At 43.2% G+C, this 24,948-nt stretch overlaps 1 protein-coding gene across 1 annotated transcript in view; it reads right to left on the bottom strand.

Moving 5' to 3' along the window:
* Window positions 1-742: 742 nt before the first annotated feature.
* Window positions 743-24,948, bottom strand: part of F9 (coagulation factor IX) — a 51,944-nt gene continuing 27,738 nt past the window's right edge. The window contains exons 5-8 of the mRNA XM_088465813.1: window positions 16,161-16,295; window positions 13,664-13,890; window positions 2,190-2,307; window positions 743-1,293 (exon numbers count right to left, since the gene is read on the bottom strand). Coding sequence (XP_088321939.1) covers window positions 743-1,293; window positions 2,190-2,307; window positions 13,664-13,890; window positions 16,161-16,295 — 1,031 coding nt within the window. The remainder of the gene's footprint in view (window positions 1,294-2,189; window positions 2,308-13,663; window positions 13,891-16,160; window positions 16,296-24,948) is intronic.

The raw sequence follows: 24,948 nt of genomic DNA, 5'->3' as shown, positions 1-24,948 counted from the left end.
TATGGTGGGCACTACAGGGGCATTACTATGGGGGTATTAACATATGGGCATTACAATATGGGCACTACTGCAGGGGGAATTACATGGGGGGCGCCAAATTACTGTCTTGCCCCTGGTGACAAAAATCCTAGTTTCGGCCCTGACTACATCCCTGTATAACATTAGGTGGGCTGTGAGCATTTATTATTTGTCTAGACAACATGATAAACTTGAAACACCTAAGTGTGATGTTTATATCTATTGTACAGAGCAGAGTACTGTAAGCGCAACTAAATAGTGAAAAACAACACAGGTATATTTGGTGGTAAAAGGTACAGTTTACCTAATTGGTTAGATATGGTGGCAATAAAGCACAAGCCTATAACAGCTGCCAAAATGATACAAAAATATAACTCTAATAAATGCAGGAGGCTGTTACCGCTCCCCTTCACTGGCTCCGCACTGGACCACGGTCTGGCTGGGACTTGGGACCCCTCCATGTGGGAGTCACCCTACAGGCACTGTGAAGCAAAGAAGAGAACCCCAAGTGTCGCTTGCATCAACTGCTTTTGTTATTATTAATAATAATGAAATAAGTAAAAACAAGAGACTCTCTAGTAATCCAAGTGACAAGATTGTTTTTAACATTTTTTATTGCTTAAAATAAAAGATTTCAGGATAAATCGGGACTTTCGTTTAGACATAATACCTTGCTCTGACGCCAGGAAAAGTGTAGCAGTTATATGTGTAATCCCAAAATGGATTAAATAGACTTTGTAGTTCTCAATATCCAGTCAGTGTATCTAGAGATTCTCGTGTATACTCCATATTTATTTTTCTGTGCACATTTGTCTCCCCAGCTTGTAATTCCAGTCAGGAACCAAGTATTTCTAAATTCGGAGGCATGAGGACCGCCGCTGTCTCCCTGACACGAATCCTTTCCCTGGTCAGAGTATCCGGCACAGAACATGTTCGTAGAGACGGAAAATCTGTGCGACTTTTTGCAGACGGCTCGGTCAATGTATGGAACCGATAGCTTCTGCAGCTTTATACTTGATATTCCTTGGTAAATGATGCGGCCCCAACCAGTCACCCAGCTATAAGATTTAATCTTCAGCAATTTGTCTGTGAATTCTCTGCTGCCAATGCAGATAGGCCTTGCATAGTCATTTAATATCATTGGTTTTTCTAGCTCTACAAGTGCTATGTCATTATCGTATGAACTCTTGCTAAAGTTGTAAGTTGGGTGGATGATCACTTTTGCCACCTTCAGATATTGCTCAGTCCCCTCTTCAATGTTAGTATTGTGTTCACCTGTTGAATGAAAAATAGCTTTTTTTTTAAAAAAACCCCCAGTAATTTCTGACAATAGGCATTATACAGTCCATGTAGAGTTTGGAGGCTTTCATTTCCTCTCTACAGAAGATAAGTACATCCCAGTAGACACTGACCAATGTTATCATAGGACTGCACCCACTTTTGAACTGTGGCTGTAGCTCCTTTAAATCTGAATAAAATGATGTCTGTCTGTCTGTCTGAATAGTCAGGTGATAGGCAACCTGTGGTCCACCAGATCGTATGGATGTACTAACCCCAGGATGCCACAGCAACAGCGTAAGCAGTTGGGCCTGACAGGATATCTCGTTCTACCACAACTGAATGAAGGAACCAATACAATACACCTATGTTTAATTTTTCACTTTTGTGTGTGTGGTCTGAAAACTACCACACACTGGATTTGGCTGAAAAATAATACTGCTTTCAATGTGTTGCTCTTTGCAAACCTGTATACCCTAGCTTATTAGAGTTAAGCCTCACCGTATTGTAATATATTTATTATTACCCCTTACATTCTGTACGAGCTCAGTACTACTCAGCATCACGCACTGTACTCTGGGCGGAGCCCATGCACCTAGTGCGTACAGGTCAAATGCTGTGAAGCATCAGGCACCCTCCTGGTATCCAAGGCCAGTGGGTTCCAGGATAATACTCTGAGCTGTCCCAGTTGTTACACCTTGAATGTATTATAATTAATAGGTAGCGGTTTGGAAAAACGTAAATGGAATGGTTTGTTTACCTTGTATTTATAAAAAAATTGGGATTGTCATATAAAACCATTTATTTCTAAAACACTGTGATTAAAATGCTAAGAGAAAAACCCTGTGATTAAAATAAGCAAATATATTAAGTTGAAGGAAATGGAACTTTACCTGCAACTATGCTGAATTGAACAGGTATGAGGAAGCAGTGGGCCGCAGTTACTATCCATTTCTCATTGACTATGGATCCACCACAGAAGCCCTCTTTATTCTGATTGATGAGGTGAACCTATAAATGCAACAGAGGTAAGTAATTATGTCATGTTGCTTCAAAGGTAAATTTACATTTCCTGTGCTGGGGTAATTTTTGCTTTATTGTTGCTAAACTCAACACCAAGAAGTATGCTATTGTGCTTAAATAGTTTATAATGAGAATTCCGTCACAATTTTATCACATATTTGCTTTTTCTTCATCATCTGTTTTTTATCTTCAACAAAAACAAGTGATTTGATATAGTTACACCTTATGGAAGATATAAAGTGTTGGAAATGATGTGTGTGCATGTGATAATTTTGCAGGGTTATATATGCACACACCAGCGGATGACAAACTATGAACAGCCCAGTGGTGTTGGCTTATTGATAGATAGCAGCCGTAGTCACTGTTACATGTACACTGGCAATGTAGTGGAGCTTAAGCAGAGCAGGGTTCTATATAGCTCACAAGCCGGTGAGTGTATGCTGCAAACAGGCAGCTATGCAGGGATCTGGAACAGTATGATATGCAGGAATTAGCCGGGTGTCTCATAGGAGCTGAGCAGAAGGCTTCTGTCTCCCACCATGTCACTCTACACAATACAGAGTAAAAACAAGATGGCCCCTGCATATTCTCAGTAGTGAGCTTGGTGGCCATCTTGGGACAGGGCATGAAGCCTCCCTGGAGAACAGGAAGACTGGAGTCTGCGCAGTAGCACACTCCTCTTTGCCCTGTATATCTGTGCAATGTCACCTGAACAAACACTCAACCATATTCATTATAGAGACAAAGCTCAGTGGTGTCAAATTATACATTTGAGCTTAATGAAGCATACACACGGTCAGATTTGTCAGAAGTGTCAGATGAACGATTTGAACAATTTTACCAAAGATTTGAACGATTGAACGATTTTTGACTGCATTAAAATGAATGGAATCGTCCAAGTCTGACTGCAAACACTTCAGATGTCAGATATCGTTATCTGACCATAGGGAACGCGCATCGTTCAAATCGTTCATCTGACAGATATGTCAGATATGTAAAATTTTCCTTCAAATATGAACGATTGAATGATTATTTAAATCGTTATCGTTCAGATCTGAAGAAAAATCTAACCGTGTGTATGCACCATTAGTCTGCCACAGACCTATCATGTTCTCAGTCTCCACTAGAATGAAATTGGAAAAGAATGACGGGGAGATGTATCAAGTTTTGCCAAGAGATAAAGTGGAGACGTTGCCCAAAACAACCAATCAGCTTTTCTCATTTAAATGACTACTTTACATTGCATTAGTATCAGCGATCAGCATCAACAGAATAATGATTCAGAATAAATAGTCCCCATTTGCACATACAGTATCTGATTAATGTCTGGTTTTACTATGTGCTTTATGTTGGAAATATGTGTGTACAGCCTTGTGGATTTAGCAGAGTTCTTATACACACCAGCGGATGCCTCAAAACTACAGTTTAACAACCCAGTTGCTTAACCAGTAAAATGGTTTATTGAAGTTGCACAGTGTACATCTGTACTCACTGTTATACACACTCTGGTCAGGATGGAGACAGAGCTTGTGCGGAGCGGGGTGTAATATAGCTCACCAGCTGGTGAGTGTATGCTGGATGCGGGTAGCAGTGCAGGATGCTGGAACAGAGTCTGGATAACGAGTAATACCGGGTATCACTGGAGCTAAGTGGCTCTTACGCAGTGACAAGATGGTGCCGCGCATGCACAGTACTTAGGTCGGCGGTCATCTTGGTAGAGGAAATGGAGCTTGCCTGAAGGAGCAGCAGCATGGAGTCTGTGCAATGGAGTGCTCCACTTTTAACACTTGAACCAGCCAAATATTATTTCTCCAACTGGTTTGTGGAATTGGTTTGAAACCAAGCCTGTGTGTCAAATTAGCACTAAACCAAGCCTGTTTGCTTAAATATATTACAAACCTCCTTTAACAGATACAAGTATATATACAGTACTGGTACATATTCGCAGATTTTAACTGAGAACTTTCAATGTTTGAATTTAAAAAATGATGAAATAAATGTTTTCATTTTAAAATATTAACAGTTTCTAAATGTAAAAAATCCCACTAATAATGTGATACCATGAACATGTTTCTTGTCCTCTGAACCATTGAATTCTACGTCATTTACAGGCATCTCTGCTCTTCATCAAAGAGTCCCAATGAGTATCACAGTGGGCTCAGGCTGCAGAGGACTGTGATGTGCCCAGACATCCTGTGACATTCAATTCTGAGCAATATTTGATCTATGGCCATAGTTTAATATTTTAGCAATAAAAATTAGAACATTTATGCAATTAAATTAAAAAGTTCAAATCGCTTGTGCTAGTTATATATTCTGCGTTGTGCGAGCTATGTAACATACCGTACATTTGTCATAGAAAAAAAAAATCCCACCCTCAACACAGTGTTAACCTGTATAGCAAGTGGCCATGAGAAAGAACAAGCTCTCTTCGTTCCACTATTTCCTGTGAGAAGCAAGAAGTTAGTACGATAGGTACAAATTACTTGGCAATCTGGTTCGCGGGTACTGTATATGAGCACTTAGGGACTTTAATTGAATCACATCAGTATTATGGTGCATACACCCTGTCAGATAAAAAGGACAATATAAACGATAACGATATCATTTATATCGTCCTTTTTTTTTAGCCCCCTCCAATGACTAAACGACCGTCAATGCGCGGGCACGGATGGTCAATATCCATATCGACCATCGCCCGTGCATGCAGGCCAACCCGGTCAATATTGACCAGGTTAGCCTGTTTACTATAAGAACCCGCGATTCATTAAGTTGTTTGGGTGTTGGTGCATGTTGCTGGATGTTTGATATCGAACATCCAGCACATGCAGGACAATCAGACAACAATATCTGATCGTAGTCTGATCATACCGTGTGTACGGACCATTACACTATATTTTTGGAATTTTGTGAGTCCCCACATAACCCAAACAACCAACTTCATTGCAGCCTGAGTAATGGACATATTCCACACAAAGGCGTGCGTGTATCAGGGCGCGACCACACACACACACACACACACACACACAGGGGCCTATTCATCAACACTAAAATAACGTTTTTAAGGACATTTTCCTTAAATAACGTTATTTTGGTATTCATGAACAGACTTCACACAGGAGATATCACAGATCTCCTTGCTAAGTTCCCCTGCGTTAATTTCTACACTCCCCGTACATTAGTATGGGGATGTGGAAATTGTGGTATTCATCAAATTCCGAAAATTGGCAATTTTCGGAATTTGATGCAGTTACTATTCGCCACTGTGAGGTGGCGAATAGCAGAATCGACTTACCTGTATCAGCGTGTGCAGGTCCCCCGGCGAGTCCCTCCGGCGCTCTGCTCCGTCCTCAGGCTCCGGAGGCTGGTCTGTCATGTGTGCTCCCCGGCAGAGCACAAGAAAGTTTAGAAAAAGAAAAAAAAAATTATTATTTTTTTCTAATCTGTCATGTGGTCTGCTGGGAAACCACATGACAGACCAGCAGGATGGAGCCGGAGGCTGCTGCGCGGACAGGTAAGTCGGGGGGGAAGGTGAGCGGAGGGGGGAGGGGGGGTGTCCCAAACTTAGCGCATCTGTAGGCAATGCTGCGCATGCGCTGGTTTTACAGATGTAACAGCGCATGCGCAGCACTGTTTCCAGATGCGATAAGGTAGTGTAGGCAGGGAAAAGTATCTATTTCCCGAAAAGCTGTCATCGCAAAAATAACAGCTTTTCGGAATAGATACTTATGGAGAGGTGGAATTATGAATTCCACCTATAATTAGCTAGAACTCCATGAGAGTTCTAAAGCTAATTATCTCCATTGAATTTTTACGCTTAATGAATAGGCCCCACAGTCTGGAAAGAGGGCACTCACCAATGCCACGTCTCAACATTTCAGTTTCAGCTCGGTCAGAGAAAATACAAACATGCTGTATTGTTATTCACAGTGTGTTTGACAGCCAGGGAGCATTCGAGGGAGGTAACACTGTCGGCTAAAAATGCAAGCGTATCTCGACTGTATTGGGGGCATGTCATATCCTGCGCCTGCGATCTAAGAGCTCAGGAAAAATATTCCGGTATCTCAGTTACTGCGGCCATTCTCAGTAACCATTGACTCACTCAAGGAGTTGATGTTTGCATGATCTGCATCCGATACTGCGTATGTGTACACAGTTGTGGGCATCTCAGTACAAGTCCGAGTGGCTGTTCCGTAGCAATAGCATACATCTATAAACCAGGCCCCATATACACACTGTAATGCATACCTCCCGACTGTCCCGATTCCAGTGGGACAGTCCCATTTTTAGGGCACTGTCCCACTGTCCTACCTGCGGGCCGGGATGTAGTCAAGAAGCCGACGGTCGCAATGCCGACTGCCTGCTTCCCGACTGCCTAATCCTGACAGGGGACTAATGAAAGGCGTCGAAATACCGACGCCTATCATCCCTACGCCAGGAGCTCGATGCCCGGCATACCGAACAAAGGTAAGTCGGGCGGCGAACATGGACAGCCGCGAGGTGGGGAGGGTTAGGTTTCAGGGCTCCCGGGGGGACTTAGGGGTTAGGCACCCCTCAGGAGGGTTAGGGTTAGGCTAGGGGAAGGAGGAGTTACGGTTAGGCACCCTCGGGTGAGGTTAGGGTTAAGCAACCCCACGGGAGACTTAGGTTTAGGCTGCAGGAAAGGGGGGGTTAGGTTTAGGCACTTACAGGGGGGATTAGGGTTAGGCACTAGGGGGGGAGGTTAGGTTTAGGCACCCCTAAGGGAGGGTTGGGGGGGGGTAGGAACAGGTAAAATACTTACCTTGTCGGGATCTCCTCCATCGGGCATCCACTGTCTGGATTTGAACCGCCGGGTATAGGTCCGGCGGTCATTCATACCGATCCTTGCGGGCCGTAGTGTTGGGAGGTTGGGGACACTCAGGCACCGCCGCAGCTCTGTCATGAAGCTGAGTGAATGCCAATGGCATGTGTGCAGGGTGAGGGCTGAGGGCAGCCCAGCAGCTGACAGGGGTGTGACTTGTGGACATGAGCACAAAAATGCATCATAGTGTGGACTAGCGGAACGAGGCCACACCCCCTTTTCAGGGGTCCCGACTAGGGGGTCCAAAATGTTGGGCGGTATGTGTAATGGGAAACAGTACTAGGGGTATATTTACTAAAGTGCAGGTTTTTAGAAGTGGTGGTGTTACCTTTTGCAACCAATTAAATTCTACTTATCATTTACCTAGTATATTCTAGAAGAAAACAGATGGAATCTGATTGGTTGCTATGGGCAACATCTCCACTTCTAAAAACCCTCTCTTTATTAAATATACCCCCTAGTACAGTGATTCCCAACCACGGTCCTCAAGGCACACTAACAGTCCTGGTTTTAGTGATATCCAGGCTTGAGCACAGATGGTTAAATCAAAATAACTAGGTACTAATTAAGTCACCTGTGCACAAGTATGACTATCCTTAAAACCTGGACTGTTAGTGTGCCTTGAGGACCGTCGTTGGGAACCCCTGCCCTAGTAGATAGATTTAATATTCTCATCCTCTACAATATAAGACAGTAGAAATTCATTTATGATAGAATTGGAGCACATTTCCTAATTAAATTTAGATGGAAAACCCAGTGGATAAGTATAATGCAATAACTAAATATCCCTAGGTTAATTCATTCATTAGTCACTTTGGGAATCAACTTTTAGCAAAAACCCACATAATTATAATTACTTTAATAGCCTAAGATTAGTGATGAAAGATCCATTTTTATCGTTGTAAAAAGACATTATTATTTTTAAAATCAGTTACTCCAGTATCAGTCTTTCTGCACCAACCCCATACTCTCAAAACTTACAATCTCATACAAAATATAACAGGAAATAATTTTCATCAAGTGCTCTCTACCCCGAACATTAAGATTCTTTATTGCTGGATATCACTGCAATAAGGAATCTTTTTTCAGGAGAATGTATTAAGCTACAGACCCCGGGGATGGGCCCTGATTAGAGCCCATCCCATTAATCAGTAAGAAGCGACACTTTACTTCCTGGCTCAGCCCTGGCATAGCTATTGTGCATGCAAATCGAAAGATGGTGTAAGCTACTGGGGCCAAGCCACACACTTTAACAGTCTCCATCGAAACCTATGGGGCTGCATTTGTAAACGAAATGGATGGAACATAAATATCTGCAGTGGACCCCAGGCCCCCCTACTTACGTTTCAGTCATATGTCATTTTCCCACAAAATAGTGTTACTGAGTATACCCCATAGAGTTGTACATAGTATTATAAATGCTGTTAGATACTTGCTGAATTTCAGTTATATGCGGTGCTATTACTTTGTGGCATAATCTGTAAAGGGCATTACCGTGTGGTATAATGTGTAAGGGGCATTACTGTGTTGCATAATGTACTGTATAAGGGGCATTACTACTGTGTGGCTTAATGTGTATGAGGGGTACTACAGTGTGGCATAACCTGAATGGGGTCTTTCCGGCATAACATGAATGGGCTCTGTGTGGGTGAAATATATGTGTGAGGTTTTTTTACCTTGGGTGGGAGGCCCTTTTAAGATCTTGTTATGTGCCCCAGAAAGTTCTATTAACCCCCTTACATGCAAACATAAAGGCTCTGGATTTAACCCTGTGTCAGGCGCACCTCTGGGACTCCCAGGTTTGGGTGCAATGCGCCTGACAGGCGCCTGTTATAAAATCATCAAGTACCTAATTAACTCAATTCTAACATTCTTAAAGTCATCAGTGACCTTCATTAGGATGTACAAAGAGATAATAATATATGGAAATTTGATTCACAAAACCACATTTATTAACCTTAAAGCAAGTTAAACAAAAAATACAAAATTTTAAGAGGCGCAGTGTACCTAAGAGGCCACCTTGGACAAACCTACATATTTCCGCAAAATACCCACAACCTTTGTAATTTTCATTCATAAAATGAGCAAAATACACTAAATTGTGAGAAAATAAAAAGAAATATGTACCTTCAAAAGTCGGACGAGTTCGGGCGCAATGTGCCTGAGAGGCCAGGAAGGTCACTACTGCACTCCACGCAAGGTACTAGGAGGGGAAGACCCCTGCGCTCCCTTGTGGTGGAGAGGTGAACGAGAACAGCTTGTGGCGCCTATAAGGCCAGCTGCGCCTGATGGAGGGTTAATATGAACTTGCATGAGTCATCAAGTTTGCTCAGACTGAGGTTAAAAGGATAATTCCCCTCCCCTTGAGAATGTAAGCTCTTGCGAGCAGGGCCCTCTACCCTCTTCTGCTTCTCCTTACTTTATGTTCATCTACGTCTTACTCACCACTAGGACACCTAACACTTGGTGCCTATGCTTTGTTGCTTAATTGGGTGTTATGGCCATCTATGTATCAATGTATATTATCCATGTCCTTGTCCTTCATTGTATTGTATTTTTTTTCTTTAAGTCACTTTTTGGTTATGTACCTTGTAAGGCGCTGCAGAACACTTGTGGTGCCATAGAAATAAACGATAATAATAATAATGATAATAATAATTTTGTAACTTTCTCACAGGTTTTTGGCAGACTGACAATTTCCATTTGAGCCGGCCCTAGTACCTGTGTAATTTAAGAGTATCCCCATTTTTAGGAATTGTGTGACAATGTGTGGCCCTGACAAAGTTCAAACCTAGGCAAAAACCTAATCCTGGTCAAACTACACCACCATGCCAAATTTGGTAGAGCTAGGTCCAAAACTCTGGCCCTGCATAAAGGTTAAACAGACAGACAGACTTTCTTGCTTATTAAAAAGATAAATACAATTATCCATTCATGTTGAAACATTGCAGATGGAGAAAGCGTTCAATAATCCAATTGGATCCCTGTCAGGAAGGCTTTGCAAATAGAAGCCCATAGTCTAAAGATTATGTTGCCCACCACATCACATTCTTGGGCTTGGTGCATATGAGAAATGCAATCAAACTCCCGAAAATGCAATTTTGACCGCATTTCTGACATTGCTGCATCCCGCCCCCTATGTCTTGTGTTAGGGCCTTGAGATGTTTGAGCGTATAGCAACTGAAATGATGACAGGCAAACAGGAGAGCTGCTCAGGAAGATAATGGTGAGTGAAAGTGACCATACTCAAGGCGTGGAGAGTTACTAAAAGTGCATATAGGAGCAGGGTCATAACGAGGGCTCCCTGAAATAGGGCTGATAAAGAGTTGTACATAAACCCGATGGATCTGTACTGAGCATGTGCCGATCTATGTCTGTGACGACAATCGCAGTGCCCCCTAATTAGCAGCAAGATTGACAGGCTGCAGTCGTTTGAGGTCAGGCGCAGCGACTGTGAGCGTTTTACAATATGCGGCATGTCGCCCCTGTTTTGTAGGCATGTAAAAGCTAGGGTCTGTATCTATAGACTCAGATTTCCTGGCCACGGAGTTCCGGCAGCCATTATGAATAAGCATGGACTGTCCGATGGTGATTAAATGCTGTGTCTTCGGACGCAGCACTCGGATCTGTAATGCCACCAGTGAGTGTCTTTTGCATTGATATGCATCCTGTGGCATTACTATATTACCATATTCGCATTTCCCAACCAGTGAGCGATTAAGCATCAGAATTGTGAACCAATTCAGTGACATGCCAAGTCACTCCCATAACATGCTCATAAGATGGTCCATTTTTGTGCATCTGAATAGCCACCTACCAGCCACCCCCAGTCACCGCCCAGCACAATTCCAAGACCGGAAACCGTGCTTCTCAATCGCAACTGCGTGGAACACATGCGCTGTGACATATTAGCCAGTACAACTATACAGTACAAGACCACAGTGCAGTGTTTCATCTATATTTTAATTTGTAAATTGTTAACTGTACTCTTGGGAGGTGAAGGACATTGCCCAGCAGCGTAAAGCTATGATGAGACCATCAACAGATTCCTGAACAACTGAAAATAAATGTATACACACAATTATGAAACTATTATGTGAACATTATATAAAAACATGTCAGCCAAAATGTAATCCCATAGCTCTTTCTGCCTGTGAAGTGTGAATAGATGAAGAAAGTCAAATATTGTCATTCATCCACCAGAGGGCAGCGTAGGTTGCTGTATATACAATCTGTAGAAGATTACCGTTCTCTGTTTTGCATGCTCTGTTTTGCATATAGAAAGACAAAACAATTTGTACAGCTATTCAATGTTCTGAGCAAAATGGATGATTATGTCTCCTCAGGACAAGCTGATCATTCTTCTCCATACCTTATTGCTTTGAATAAAAGATTTTTCATGTGATCCCAAAACAGGATTGTGGTAACCACATAAGGACAGCAGTGCAGGGAGAAATATTTATCTGAATGTGCTAATCAGTGCAATTTTTTTATTCCTGTCTTTTGATTTTGTCCTTTCTCTATGTATAGCTATATGTCGGTCCAACCCCTTATTAAGGTACCAGCTCAAGTCTCCCCTCATAAAAGATGTTTCAAATTTCAATAGACACCTACTGCATACCTCACAATATTCATTGGGACAAAAATAAGCCACATCCCAATCTGCAGAAAACACTGCTCCAATTGATAAAAGGCTATATTTACTAACCAGCCAGAGTGATAGATATAGATAAATATACCCCCAAAAAACTCTGTCATGCCTGCTTTCTGGCAAAGCCCATCCACACTCACTGCAAGCTCATTCCTCTCCAGGTCTGTGCATAGGGATTGTCCAGCTGGAATCGGGACAGATGCTGCACTATGGACCTCATTCAGAGCCGCTCGCTAGATGCGATCGCTCACATCCAGCATATGCCAATTTTTCAAAGTGACGCCATGGGAAGTGATCGCTCGCCAAGGCATAAGCACACCCACTTTGGCTGTGCGAGCGATCGCTCTGCGTATGCAGACACCCATTAGCCTATGTAGAGACGCCCACTAGGGCACGTCATCTCCAGGAATTGTATTAAAACATTGGTACACTGAGCACCATCGGTAGCGATCGCAGCACTTGTGGTTGCCTTACCCTGCCGCAAGCACTGCGAGGACTTCAGTGTAAAAAACAGGCATGTGATGTGTACTATGACGCTGCCTGTTAATTATGCACGCCTTGAAAACGGCGTTGAAACACTCAGGCACGGCTGCGTTCGCACCACCACTCCCCCGTTATTAGTGTCCTGCTCCTGTTACCACCCACAAACAGCCTCTCCTGTCACTCATTTCACTGGGCTGTCTTTGCTGGACGAGCGAGCGGGCTGCGATCGCACAGAGTAGTTCGCACATAACGAAGCGTGCGCATGCGCATTTTCAAACCATCGGGCCGCTTGCGAGCGCACAGCGCTAGCGAGAGACTCTGAATGAGGTCCTATGTGTACATGCCTACAAAATATAACTTTGTGTTCCCCCTAACCTGTCTGTATGTTTTAGAAATTCATTGTTTCCCTACCTTTTTATTGTAATATACCTAGGGATGGCCATTGGAGAGCTAAGCACAGAGAGTCTCCATCAATGATGCCATCGGTGCTTAGCAACAAGAGCATGAAACCAACAGCGGCAAACCATCGATGGTTTCACCAAGTGATAGACATCCCTCTTGTAGCAGGTGGCGGGCCAGTCATAGAAGGGAGTGTGTACTTAGTGAGGTGTCAGGGGGCAGGGCTAAGCTCTGTGTCCCCTGCTGCGGTTAAAAAACCCACATTGTTTTTTGCTTTTGCAATCAATGGCGGAACACCGCCGGATCTCTGCCATCTATGGCAAAACCATTGAACATCAGTGACAAACTATTGACATAGCTAGCTTCCAATTTTTTACGCCTGACACACATTAAAAGAATGTGATAATTACAAAGTAAAAATATAGTACATTTCAGTTACAGCTGTGATCTAAAACACGCAATGTGTCCCAATATGCTGACAGGGGATCACTACACAAGGCACTATACAATACATAAAATGCCATTCTCCAACATGTTGACAAGTTCCGCTTAAAATAAAACAATAGCAATGTGACAGATCTGCATTGAATAGACTCTAATGCTAAAAATAAAAGCTCGTCCGTGCCATGTATTAAAATAGCTGTATCTCTTAGGGTGGCATGGCATGGGCACTTTGAAGGCTAACACCTTCAGCATCTTGACAGTTTAATCACTACCATGTGACAGGGTGAAGCATTTTACCGTTCACTTTAACCTGTCATCGATGAAGTAATTGATGATAACGGTGTACCCTAGTGCTTATCTTATTGGAATAGTGCTAATACTCAAATTAAACTTTTTACTCCATCCTTAGGCAGTGGAATACACTGGGAATTGTAGTTCACCAAGAAATGATAAGCAGAGGTTGCACAAAGTTACAGTAGATTAAAGTTTATCATATTGACATAGATCATGTATTAGTAGTATACCTGCCATGGGAATTCACCCTTTAGACTGTCGGTCCCGCCAACAATCCTGACATTTGGATTGACAGTTACAGGCACAATATCATCTGAAGCTTTTCCCGTTGGTGTAAGTTCAGTGGAATTGCTGTACTCTATGGGGGAAGGACTGAAATCTTCTGGATCCAACAAGGAACGGGTGACATCTTTGGGTAAAGCTTCTGGTGCACTGACCTTCCCACAAGGATATTGTACTGTGCAAAGAAGTACAGTCAGACATTAAACTGAGAACAGATGAATGGCAGCACTATTAGCCCTGAACAAGCATTTGTAATAGGGATACTCTCATGAGTCTACAATATTCATATCACAAAGATTATGGAACATCAGGACTGGTGAAGTAGGTGCCTCTCAGGCTAACACTATAGATAATAAGCCAATGACATGTCACTAAAACAACCTTGGACCATGATGTGTATTTAGAATAACATAACAGCCAAGATATCTGAGGCTAAGGGAAAAAATACAATACAGTCAGGTGCATAAATATTGGGACATTGACAGAATTTTCATATTTTGGCCTCTATTCACCACCACAATGGCAGCCATACATGCCCATGCCATGGCACTTCCACCACCATGCTTCACTGATGAGGTGGTATGTTTTGGATCATGAGCAGTTCCTTTCCTTCTCCATACTCTTCTCTTCCCATCACTTTGGTACAAGTTGATCTTTGTCTCATCTGTCCATAGGATGTTGTTCCAGAACTGTAATGGCTTTTTTAGATGTTGTTTGGCAAACTCTAATCTGGTCTTCCTGTTTTTGTGGCTCACCAATGGTTTACATCTTGTGGTGAACCCTCTATATTCACTCTTGTGAAGTCTTCTCTTGATTGTTGACTTTGACACATATACACCTACCTCCTGGAGAGTGTTCTTGATTTGGGCAACTGTTGTGAAGGGGTTTTTCTTCACCAGGGAAATAATTCTTCTGTCATCCACCATAGTTGTTTTCCATGGTCTTCCGGGTCTTTTGGTGTTGCTGAGCTCTCCGGAGCGTTCTTTCTTTTTAAGAATGTTCCAAACAGTTGATTTGGCCACACCTAATGTTTTTGCTATTTCTCTGATGGGTTTGTTTTGATTTTTCAGCCTAATGATGGCTTGCTTCACTGATAGTGACAGCTCTTTGGATCTCATATTGAGAGTCGACAGCAACTGGTTCCAAATACAAATGTCACACCTAGAAACTACTCCAGATCTTTTACCTGCTTAATTGATAATGAAATAACGAGGGAATAGCCCACACCTGTCCATGAAATAGCTTTTGAGTTGATAGTCCCATTACTTTTGGCCCCTTAAAAAGTGGGAGGCACATATAGAAACAGTTGTAATTCCTACACCGTTCACCTGATTTGGATGTAATTACCCTCAAATTAAATCTGAAAGTCTGCAGTTAAAGCACATCTTGTTTGTTTCATTCCAAAGCCATTGTGGTGGTGAATAGAGGCCAAAATATGAAAATTCTGTCAATGTCCCAATATTTATGCACCTGACTGTAAATAGGGGTCAATCCAGTTAGGTGCGAGTTGCAAGGTGCAAGTTGCTATGTTCTCTGCAAATTCGCTTTGTGACTTCATTTTGCAATCCAATTAGCAACAAGCATTAAACCAGTCAGAGTAAGCTCACATATTTCTGTTCGCACCTCCCTGAGGTTGAGAGAAGGTAGGGAAAATTTTATTTTAAAGTTTTCAGGACACCATGCAGAACCCCTTGGACACTCCTCCCCCCCTAATGACTAAGTAGGCAATTGGAAGTTTCCATTTAGCTTAATCAGTCCAATAATTATATGTAATTTTTTGGTTTTAAAAATAATTTTCGGGTGTGCACATTCATGCCAACTCTGCGGGTTTCAAACTCGCAACTCGCACCTAATTGGATTGACCCCTTAGTCTCTGTAGTTAATTATTTTGGTATAGAGATTAATCACTCAAAGGAAAAAATAAAAACCCTGCTTTGCTCACCTTTATAATGGCATCACCTGCTCAGAATCCCCTACAACACCTGAATAAGTAATCACTTAACACACAAAAAAATGGATGTTGGTCGGTGACTAGATGTGATTAAAGGATAATATTGCATTACAAATTATTAAACATTGCTTGTATTGAAGAGCAAATAAGATACAATGGGGCAGATTCACTTATCTGCCAAGTTCTGTTGGAACATTGCACAATTTTCTAAGTGTGCGCCTCTATGTGACTCAAGGCAAAATAAGCATCTACTATCTCACGTAGTGTTACCTGGTGTGTTTTCAATGTAGCTTTTGGCTAATTGAACGCGCCCCAATGAGTTACAAAATTCAGTATTGTAGAATGAACATTCAGTACTCAGTCAATCTTTAATCTCTGGGTGACATCATTGTAGACTTCAGTCTATGTCTATACAAAATCTAGGTCAGCCACGTGTACAATATATGACATAACAATAGTAAGATTTATTGTGGACAAAATTATGTTATATTTACCAATCTCCTCGCATGTTTTTCTATCTTCTCCTAATTTGTATCCAGAAGCACAGGAACAAACAACTTTTTTATGTATCTCTTCCTTGCACATTTGTTGACAACCCCCATTGTTAATGGTACAGGTGATAGGCAAAGCTGGAAGACAATGATACACAAAGACAAAGCTTATACTATCAATTTCCAATGTTTTTGCATTGAGTTCATAATAAATACACTGGGGAATTACTTTATACATCAGCAATACTAGAGCAAATATAATCTTAAAGATTTAGGGCCATATGTAACAATGAGACATAACCCCTTTAGTACTCACTAAAGGGGTTATGTCCTCCTTTCAGTATTTAAAAAAATAGCGGTAAACTAAGATTACAGCTGTTCGTGCGTGTATTGCTTACACCATCTATAGATGGAGAGAGCGATACGGTCCCCATTGCCGGCAGTGGGGACCGAGAAACAGTCTTTCCAGCTTCAGCGATATATTCGTTAGTATAACTGCGATACTAAAATAAATATGCAGCTGATATTAAAATTAGTTGTTAAATGGGGCCATAATCTAGTAGTCGTGACACAATAGTAATAATGGTAATGAGTGTATGAAATAAAAATTTAAATATAAAGCCTAATAATAATAATAATAATAATAATAAATAACAATCACACTAAAAAAAGACTGTACAAACAAGGGTGGGGCTTTCATATCAATAATAATAAGTAAACAATCACAGTTTATACCATATCTAGACAGATTGTATAATTTCATATTGTACAAAAATACAATAAAGAATAAGATTTGTTTCCTCTATAATGAAATTGAACATATTGACTTGCTATGTACTATTATGGCTTCCTTCCTTGCTACAAATAGTGCAACCAGCAATGGAAAGGGTAAATATATCTTGTACCGGTATAATTTCCTTATTCTCAATTCAAGACTTCGGGGTGGAAAATGGTCATAACATTGGTTGTTCAGTGGTACGTGACAATTTTGTATTTGTCTTATTATCGTTATCTAAATATGGTGATGTTTTTAGTCTGTATTTTTTATGTGTTTGTGGGGTTTTTTTTGCCAGTGGCAGTAAGGGTTTTATTTTCCTTTACTATTTACTAAGTTTACCAACATTAATATGTTTGTACAATGTATTCTTGTATTTTCTTGTTGCGTTACATTTATTCATTTATCAATAGTCTTTTGTGCAAAACAGATCTTTAACAGGCATTAAGAAAAGTACCATGAAAATGTTTAAACTTACCTTTAAAGTACCATGGAATTTGGTAATTGGATTGTTTACCATGGTAATTCTGTGCCTGTTTTCATAAGGATTACCACAGTTCTTTTATTTAAAGTATTAGCCTACTATTACTTGACCTTTAGGCTAGAGGTTGTCAGCCATCCACCAATACGTCAGTTTTTGCCCTGACTCCCAAAAGTGTGTGTTAAACTCTTTGATATAATGGCATCAATCTTGTATATGAGTATTATAACCCTTTCACACTGACATCAAGTAGCCCAGGTTATTGCACATAAGCGTGCAGCAACCCGGGTTACTGCACAGTGTGAAAGGGGCCAGTTGAAATAACCCATGTCGAGTGACCCGGCATTTCAACTCGGGTAGCAAGCAGGGTTGAAAATGAGTTTAACCCAGTTTGCGGTAAAGAGTGAATGGGTAACCTGGGTCAAGGCGACACGGGTCCCGTTCACTGCATATGGAGAGCCGGCACTTGGAGATGATCTCATATCCAAGTGCCGGCTCAGCAGCGATAGCTGTGATGTAATCGACCAAGCATTAGTGCCAGGTCGGGCCGCCAGTCTGAAAGTGGTCTCGGCGGGTCGTACCCAGGATCGACGCGTGCTCAAATCCCAAGTGCGACCCGCCATTAGCGATGTGAAAGGGGTATTAGTTTGCTATGAGTTGTAGCCTTTATATAGGGATTCATTCCTTAAAAATAATTTATAACTGGAGATGAAAAAAATATATAAATCACTTAAATGTCACTGCTTCATCATCTGAAATAGCAGCACGTATTGCATGATACATTTACATTACATATATGTGGCAACTACAGGAGATACTGAAATATAAATCTCCAACTACCCAGAATTTTGCTGCTTACTCAAACATGTGATTAACAAGTATTTCATCAAACAGTAATTACCAGACTACGTAAAATCATGTAGAGTAACTACAGCTGCTCAGTCAGATACAGACATCCAAAAAGATCAAACAGACAACCAGTACTGAATAAATGATATGAGATTCTGCAAGCAGTTATACTATAATGACTGTGGTTAATAGAGATGAGCAAAATGTTGGAATCCAGTTTGTTTTCGCCTGATTCAGAGATGTATTAAACCTCTGCGCATGTGCTGAAAGGATCCTTCAAAGTCGTACGCAGTGTCCCCAAGCCATTGACATACTGCGGCAGTTTTGGAGCGTAGCGGCGCTGCCTGCTTTTCCAGAAAACAGGGGCATGTCCCACTTTCTGGGAGTGCTGAGGCCAGTGTCTGCATCTTCCGGGATCACAGCAGCTGCTTTGCGTCTGACAGCGGACCTGGATCCTCGGGTGTCTGGCTTAGCAGTGAAGATCAGAGGCAGGCCTGGATCTGGATGGATACTGGCCACTGACATAGCGGGACCCGGGGTGATCATCAGGCTCAGTGGGGGTCACTGGATCTAGGGCCACAGGGACAGCAGCGATGGCTCCCTGACGCAGCTGCTCCACATGGCTAATGGCGATGGGCCTGCATCCACATGGATTCAGGACCCGCCAATCCCCCCATAGCACTCCAAGTTTGATGCTGGCTGCATCGAGTCAATTGTGGCTTGCCGCATGATCGCACCGCCCCCTTTGTTCTGGTTTATAACAGCCAGTGCGAGGTGTGAAGAGGCAGTCCGGCGGCCGGGAGGAAGCAAACACGAGCTCCCAAATAAAGAAGGCAGAAGACGTTGCTGTAAGTCCTGGGGGGGGTGGCCGATGAGAAAGAGCTTAAACAGGCTGGTGTCCACCAGGTGAAGACAGAAGAGCCAATGCCCATGGAAGCGGGGTTGCCAAAGAGATTGGAAGTCATTTGGGGGCAGTGTACGATGTAAAAGAGCTGACACTGGGCACTGCTGCTCAGGTGAAAACAGCGGGAAGCCATGAGGGTGTTAACCCTTAAGTGAAATACATGGAGGCTGGCCAACCCCACAGAACAGGTAAGGTCAGGGCCCCCTAGACCACCAGAGGTTGGGCACAAGGCCCTTGGACACCAGCAGGCACTAGGTCTGAGGGGGCATCAGGCCCCATAGTTATACTAAAGAGCCTGGTTAGGTGGGCATTAGGTCCAATGGCACTAAGGAATTGTAGGGCCTACCCCAAAACACACACATTCCCCCCCACACCCTTGCATAGACCACCAGGGCTCTGGCACAAGGCCCACGGCGGCATGATCAGGCACTAGGCCTAAAGTACACCTGCAACCTTTATTTGTTTACATTGTCCTTGCCTATAACCCCATTCCATTGATCTTGAAAAGGAGCCCACTGTTTGCTAACATGCATGCAAAAAGTGGTGTAAGTACCGTAACAGAAAAGTGTGTACTGCTATGTTGCCCGAGCTGCCTCTTTGGCCCCCTTGCACCCAGTCATGCCCAAAAGGTGGACCAGTCCAGTCAGGGCCTTCGAGGGTGGCCCAGGTGCAGCGGTATTGATTTGGTGCCGACCAGCCAGCTGTGTTTACAGCTGGTACACTGGCATGCAGTCATGGAGAGACAGCGCCACCGCAATCAGAGCTCGCAGACTGGCAGCCAGTCAGCAGTAGTGGCTCTTGATTAGCTCGTGACCAGCGCCAGATTCAAATTACACCAGCACTGTCTATCCATGTCTGCTGCTGTCAGCCAGTGTGCCAGCTGTAATTAGCTGGCAACAGGCACCAAATCCACACCTGCTAGCTGATGATGGCACACAGGGGGAAGCAAAAGGCTGCTAGAGGAACATGGGAAGGTGAGTTGCTGGGGGGGTACAATGTGTAAGGGGTATTATTGTGTTGTATAATGTTATAAGGGGCATTACTGTGTGGCATAATGTGTAAGGGGCACTACTATTGTGTGGAATAATGTGTTATATTAGGCAATACTACTATGTGGCATAATCTGTACAGGGCATTACTGTGTGGTATACTGTGTAAGGGGCATTACTGTGTAGTGTGGCATAATGTAGAACGGACACTACTACTGCATGGCATAATGTCTATAAGGGTACTACTGTGTGGCATAACCTGAATGGGCTCTGTGTGGCATAACATGAATGGGTTCTGTGCAAATGTATGTGTTTTTGAACTTTGGGGGGGAGGGGCGGGCTTTTAAGATCTTGCTATGTGGCCCACAAATTTATAGTTACGTCCTTGCAAACACAGATAACTGACTAATATATATGGTCACTTTAAAAAGGACAAACTCTGGATTTAATATGAACCTGCATGAGTTTTAAAGTTTGACACTTGCTCAGACTGAGATTAAAAGGATACTTTTGTAGATTTCACACATATTTTTGACAGACTGCCAATTTCCACTAGAGCCAGCCCCGGAACCTGTGTAATTTAAGAGTGTCCTCATTATTTGGGATTGTGTGACAGCGTGTGGCTCTGATGAAGTTCAAACCTAGGTAAAAAGCTAATACTGGTCAAACTACACCACCATGCCAAATTTGGTGGAGCTAGTTTCAAAACTCTGGCCGTGAATAAAGGACAGACACACATACACGCTTTCTCGCTTATTACATAGATAACAAGATACAGGTGATAGAAGATAAACAGCAGTCAATATAATAAGGGAGTAATCTCTGTTGGGCTAAGTACTGTACAGCTGTACAGCACTATGAGGCTCCAATACCACAGTGACAGTAAATAAGTCTTGCAACTGCAGTCTAATTACCCTGACCTTTAAGTCTGGTGAATAATATTTACTCAGACATGGAATGTGTATTCAGACAGATTAGTCATGCGCCATAATACACAATTAAGAGACATGGTGTTATTGAGTCTAATGATTCTTGCACAATAACACTATATTAAAGAGATAGTTTGTAACATTTAACCATTTGACCATATGTCAACACATACCTCCCTGTTGGTAGCATCCCCCACCCCAGAGCAGGATAGTGGTGTAGAGGTGGGGGGCATCATCTCCTGTTCCTCAGACTGTGAGTATAGTGGTGGGTTGTAACGGTATAGCCTAGAGCCAGAGACATGTAAGAGCAACATCCAGAACATATTCCTTGTCTCCAATGTAGCTATGATGAGATTCTTGTGGATAAGGAGTGCCCTGTTACTGCCTCCATCCTTGCTGCTGACAGGTAACTGAGCTGACAGTCTCCAGGACCTACCGGAGCTCAGCAAGAGGTATGACTTCTGACATGCACTACTGCACATGTGTGGCATCTCCGCACGTCTTTCTCCTCATGGACAGATACAACCTTGAGACTCTCCATTAGTTTGCTGTATGCAGAGCCTATAAAGTTTCTGCAAGTATACTACACCGCTACGGCTATAGTGAGGAGGCATAGTCCTAACATCCGCTGGTACTTTTACCACCCAGACGCCCGCTTCACTACTTCAGTTAAAAAGGGTAGGTGCGCAGTAAGGTCTGTGTGAGAATTTAGTTGTACTACTAAGCTGCCACACAAAGTGGGATCTGCAACCCACTAAAAAAATGGAAATAGAAAAAAACACACAGTGTAGCGCTGGTAGACAACAGAAATAAATTTAATTAACACAATAAACATACATGCACATGAATGATTGCATAGAAGAGTTAAGCCTGATCAATGTCTGGTATAAATAACCAAGCTGCTATAATGAAAATTGTTTATAAGGGAAAATCTTGCAATATGTTCCCTAATACAAGTATGTCCAGAATTGGGAACAATGGAAAATAAATGTATCACCCAAATATAAGCTCTGCAGCGTCTTATCCACAGGGCACCAAGGAAAATTTTCCAATAATATCTACCTGTCGTCACAGGAGTAGGGAGGATGAACAAAGACAACCGTATGTGGATATGCCGTGGTATAATTCCCTCTCGGGTCCGTGCGGCTCCCTTGTAATGGGGATAATATCTCCGTGACAAACTCCCAAAGATTCTCCCGCCGTGACAGTGAAATTGCTGTGAACGGCCAAAGAGGCCTGAGTAATGTCCGTTATCTCTCTCCAAAATAGGCTAATAGCCGGATTACCTCCAGGTGGGCTCTAGTGCATGCACGGCCAGCAGGGCTGGATGGAGAGACAGGAACCGGCCGCTGGACGTGCTCTGTATGCGGCTACTGAGTATCACAGCTGAGATGATTTCCAAGGTGCCAGTGTAGAGTCTAAAGGAAGATGGTAAATAAGCAGAGCATCTTATGTGTTGCAGCGAGGTTCAGGATATCCCCTTTGCCTTAACGCGTTTCTCCGGGCACTACTACACATAACAAATACACATAAGCTTCAAGCTGCTTCTACACTGCTGTTATACCTGTTATATCCCTGTGTCTTATGCTACTTGTTATTCTACCTGTTCAATAAACCTCAGAACTGGTTAAGCTGTACCACCTGTGGACTAACCGACACCAGCACCAAACACATCTGACATCATATATACCTTGGCCAAGTGTATTTCATCCTGGTTAGCAATCTGACTGGATAATAAATACAGTATATCTTACATCATTCCTTTGCACTCCATTGCTAGGCTACTGTGCCAAAAGGTTATGGGACCAGGACGCGGTTCAGCAGCATTCTCTAAGTTAATAGGTTATGGTCCCCAAATACCTTCTCTGCTAATGGATAGACAGGCTATTGGGGAGTTAGCCCAATTTACAGTATGCAATTAAAAATGATTTTCAAGTTGCCATAAGTAATAGAATGAGACTAAATGCAAACCCACCAAAAACCCACCTCACTGAAGGCCTTACTCAGAGGTCATCTAATGCCGCAACTGATAGGATTCGTACGGAGACACCCACCGCTGCAGCGTTATTAAGGTGCACCATCGGCCATACCGGGCACATCATCAGAAATTGCTCCAGCCCTATGGCTGGTGCAATTTCGCCATCTCATCATGGCTGCCAGAGTCAGTGAACCAGCATCTTAAGAAGCAGTCGAAGACCACAATGCCCACTGAAATTGCCACTCTCCGCAACCAAATTAATTTTGTGGCTTTGGTGGTAACCATCGGGACATATGCACAGTGTGACTTGGATACATGCGCAGTCTGAAAACATTGGCTGCTTGCGTTCGACGGCGACATTGCGTCCACCTCTGAATCAGATCCTCAATCTCACGGCAATGCAAGACAACATCCCGATTTTTGTAATGTGAAAGATATGTCACCAGATCTAATAGCCAGCTAATTGAAAACTTGGTGAAAATGCACCAGGTTGATCCAAGAAACAATAGACAGATTTAGGGCGAGATTGCTGAAATCTGACGATGACTCCTATTAGCACACATGTGGTCTATTCCTTCTCACTAAACTCACCATCGCCTCTCCTCTTGTGCGCCACTATACTAACCACAATGAATGCAGAAAAATACACTACAAACAGACACTGGTATACAAAAACTAACACACAATGTAAACAGACACAAAAGACAAGCACAACATTTCTTAGAAAGTAAACAAAAACTAGACACGTCACTAAGACACAAAGGCAAAGCACTCAGATATTGAGTAGACCTCACCAAATACCAAAACAGTCCACTTCACTACAACCTCCTTCAGCCAGGGCCATAACTAGGGGTGTGCATGTGGTTCCGTCACACAGATGGCCCTGCCTTCACCTATCTCCTTCTCAAATCCATTATCTATCGAGGCAAGGTGTATGTCTAGGGTATGCAGTCAGGAAGCCGACTGTCGAAATGCAGGCCGCCGACTTCCCAACTGTGTAATCCCGACAGGGGACTGATAGGCATTGAAATCCCGACGCCTATCATTATCCCTATGCTGGGAGCCTGATGCCTGGCATACCGAACGAAGGTAAGCCGGGCGCGGACAGCCGCAGGGGGGGTGGTTAGGTTACGGGCTCCCGGGGGGGACTTAGGGTTAGGCACCCCCGGGGGGAGGTTAGGGTTAGGCACCCCCCCAGGGGGGTTAGGATTAGGCTGTGGGGGATGGGGGGGGGGTAGGTTTAGGCACTTACAGGGGGGCTAGAGTTAGGCACCCCGGGGGGAGGTTAGGGTCTGGTACCCCCCTCCACCGGGAGGGTTAGGTTTAGGGTGTGGGGACGGGGGGGTTAGGTTTCGGCACTTACAGGGGGGTTGGGGTTAAGCACTAGGTGGGAAGGTTAGGCATCCCTAAGGGAGAGTTAGGTTTAGTTAATATACTTGTCAGGATCTTCACTGCTGCCGGTCCTCTGGCGTCAGAATTTGAACTGCCGGAAATAGGTCCGGCAGTCATTCATACCAATCACATGTCTAGTGCAAGTCAAGTAGGGATCTAGAAGGCTCCCCTGCACCCTCCCTCCCCTCACACTCTCACTTGCTGATAGATATAGCCACTCCTCCCCATCAGTTCTCCCCGCAGAAGGAGAATATCCTGATATAACCCCACTCCTCAATACGTGGCCACAATGCTGGACTGGATGGCAGAAAGCTGGGGGCACCCCTGGCTGCCGCACCCTACTATACTGCAACTGTCATTGCCACCAGAGACATAATGCTGGAGAGACATCCTTCCATTCACTTTCCCAGAAACTGTGTACAATGCAACAGCACTACAGAGTGCAATTACAAACTTGCATCAGCCCTATGATAGGTACAGTTTCTCTATGAGTT

Source organism: Taudactylus pleione, unplaced genomic scaffold (genome assembly GCF_031769625.1).
Source record: "Taudactylus pleione unplaced genomic scaffold, aTauple2 ptg000064l, whole genome shotgun sequence".
In the NCBI taxonomy this organism is placed as follows: domain Eukaryota; kingdom Metazoa; phylum Chordata; class Amphibia; order Anura; family Myobatrachidae; genus Taudactylus; species Taudactylus pleione.
The sequence above is the reverse complement of the archived record's forward strand: the minus strand, read 5'-3'. Positions and strand labels throughout refer to the sequence as shown.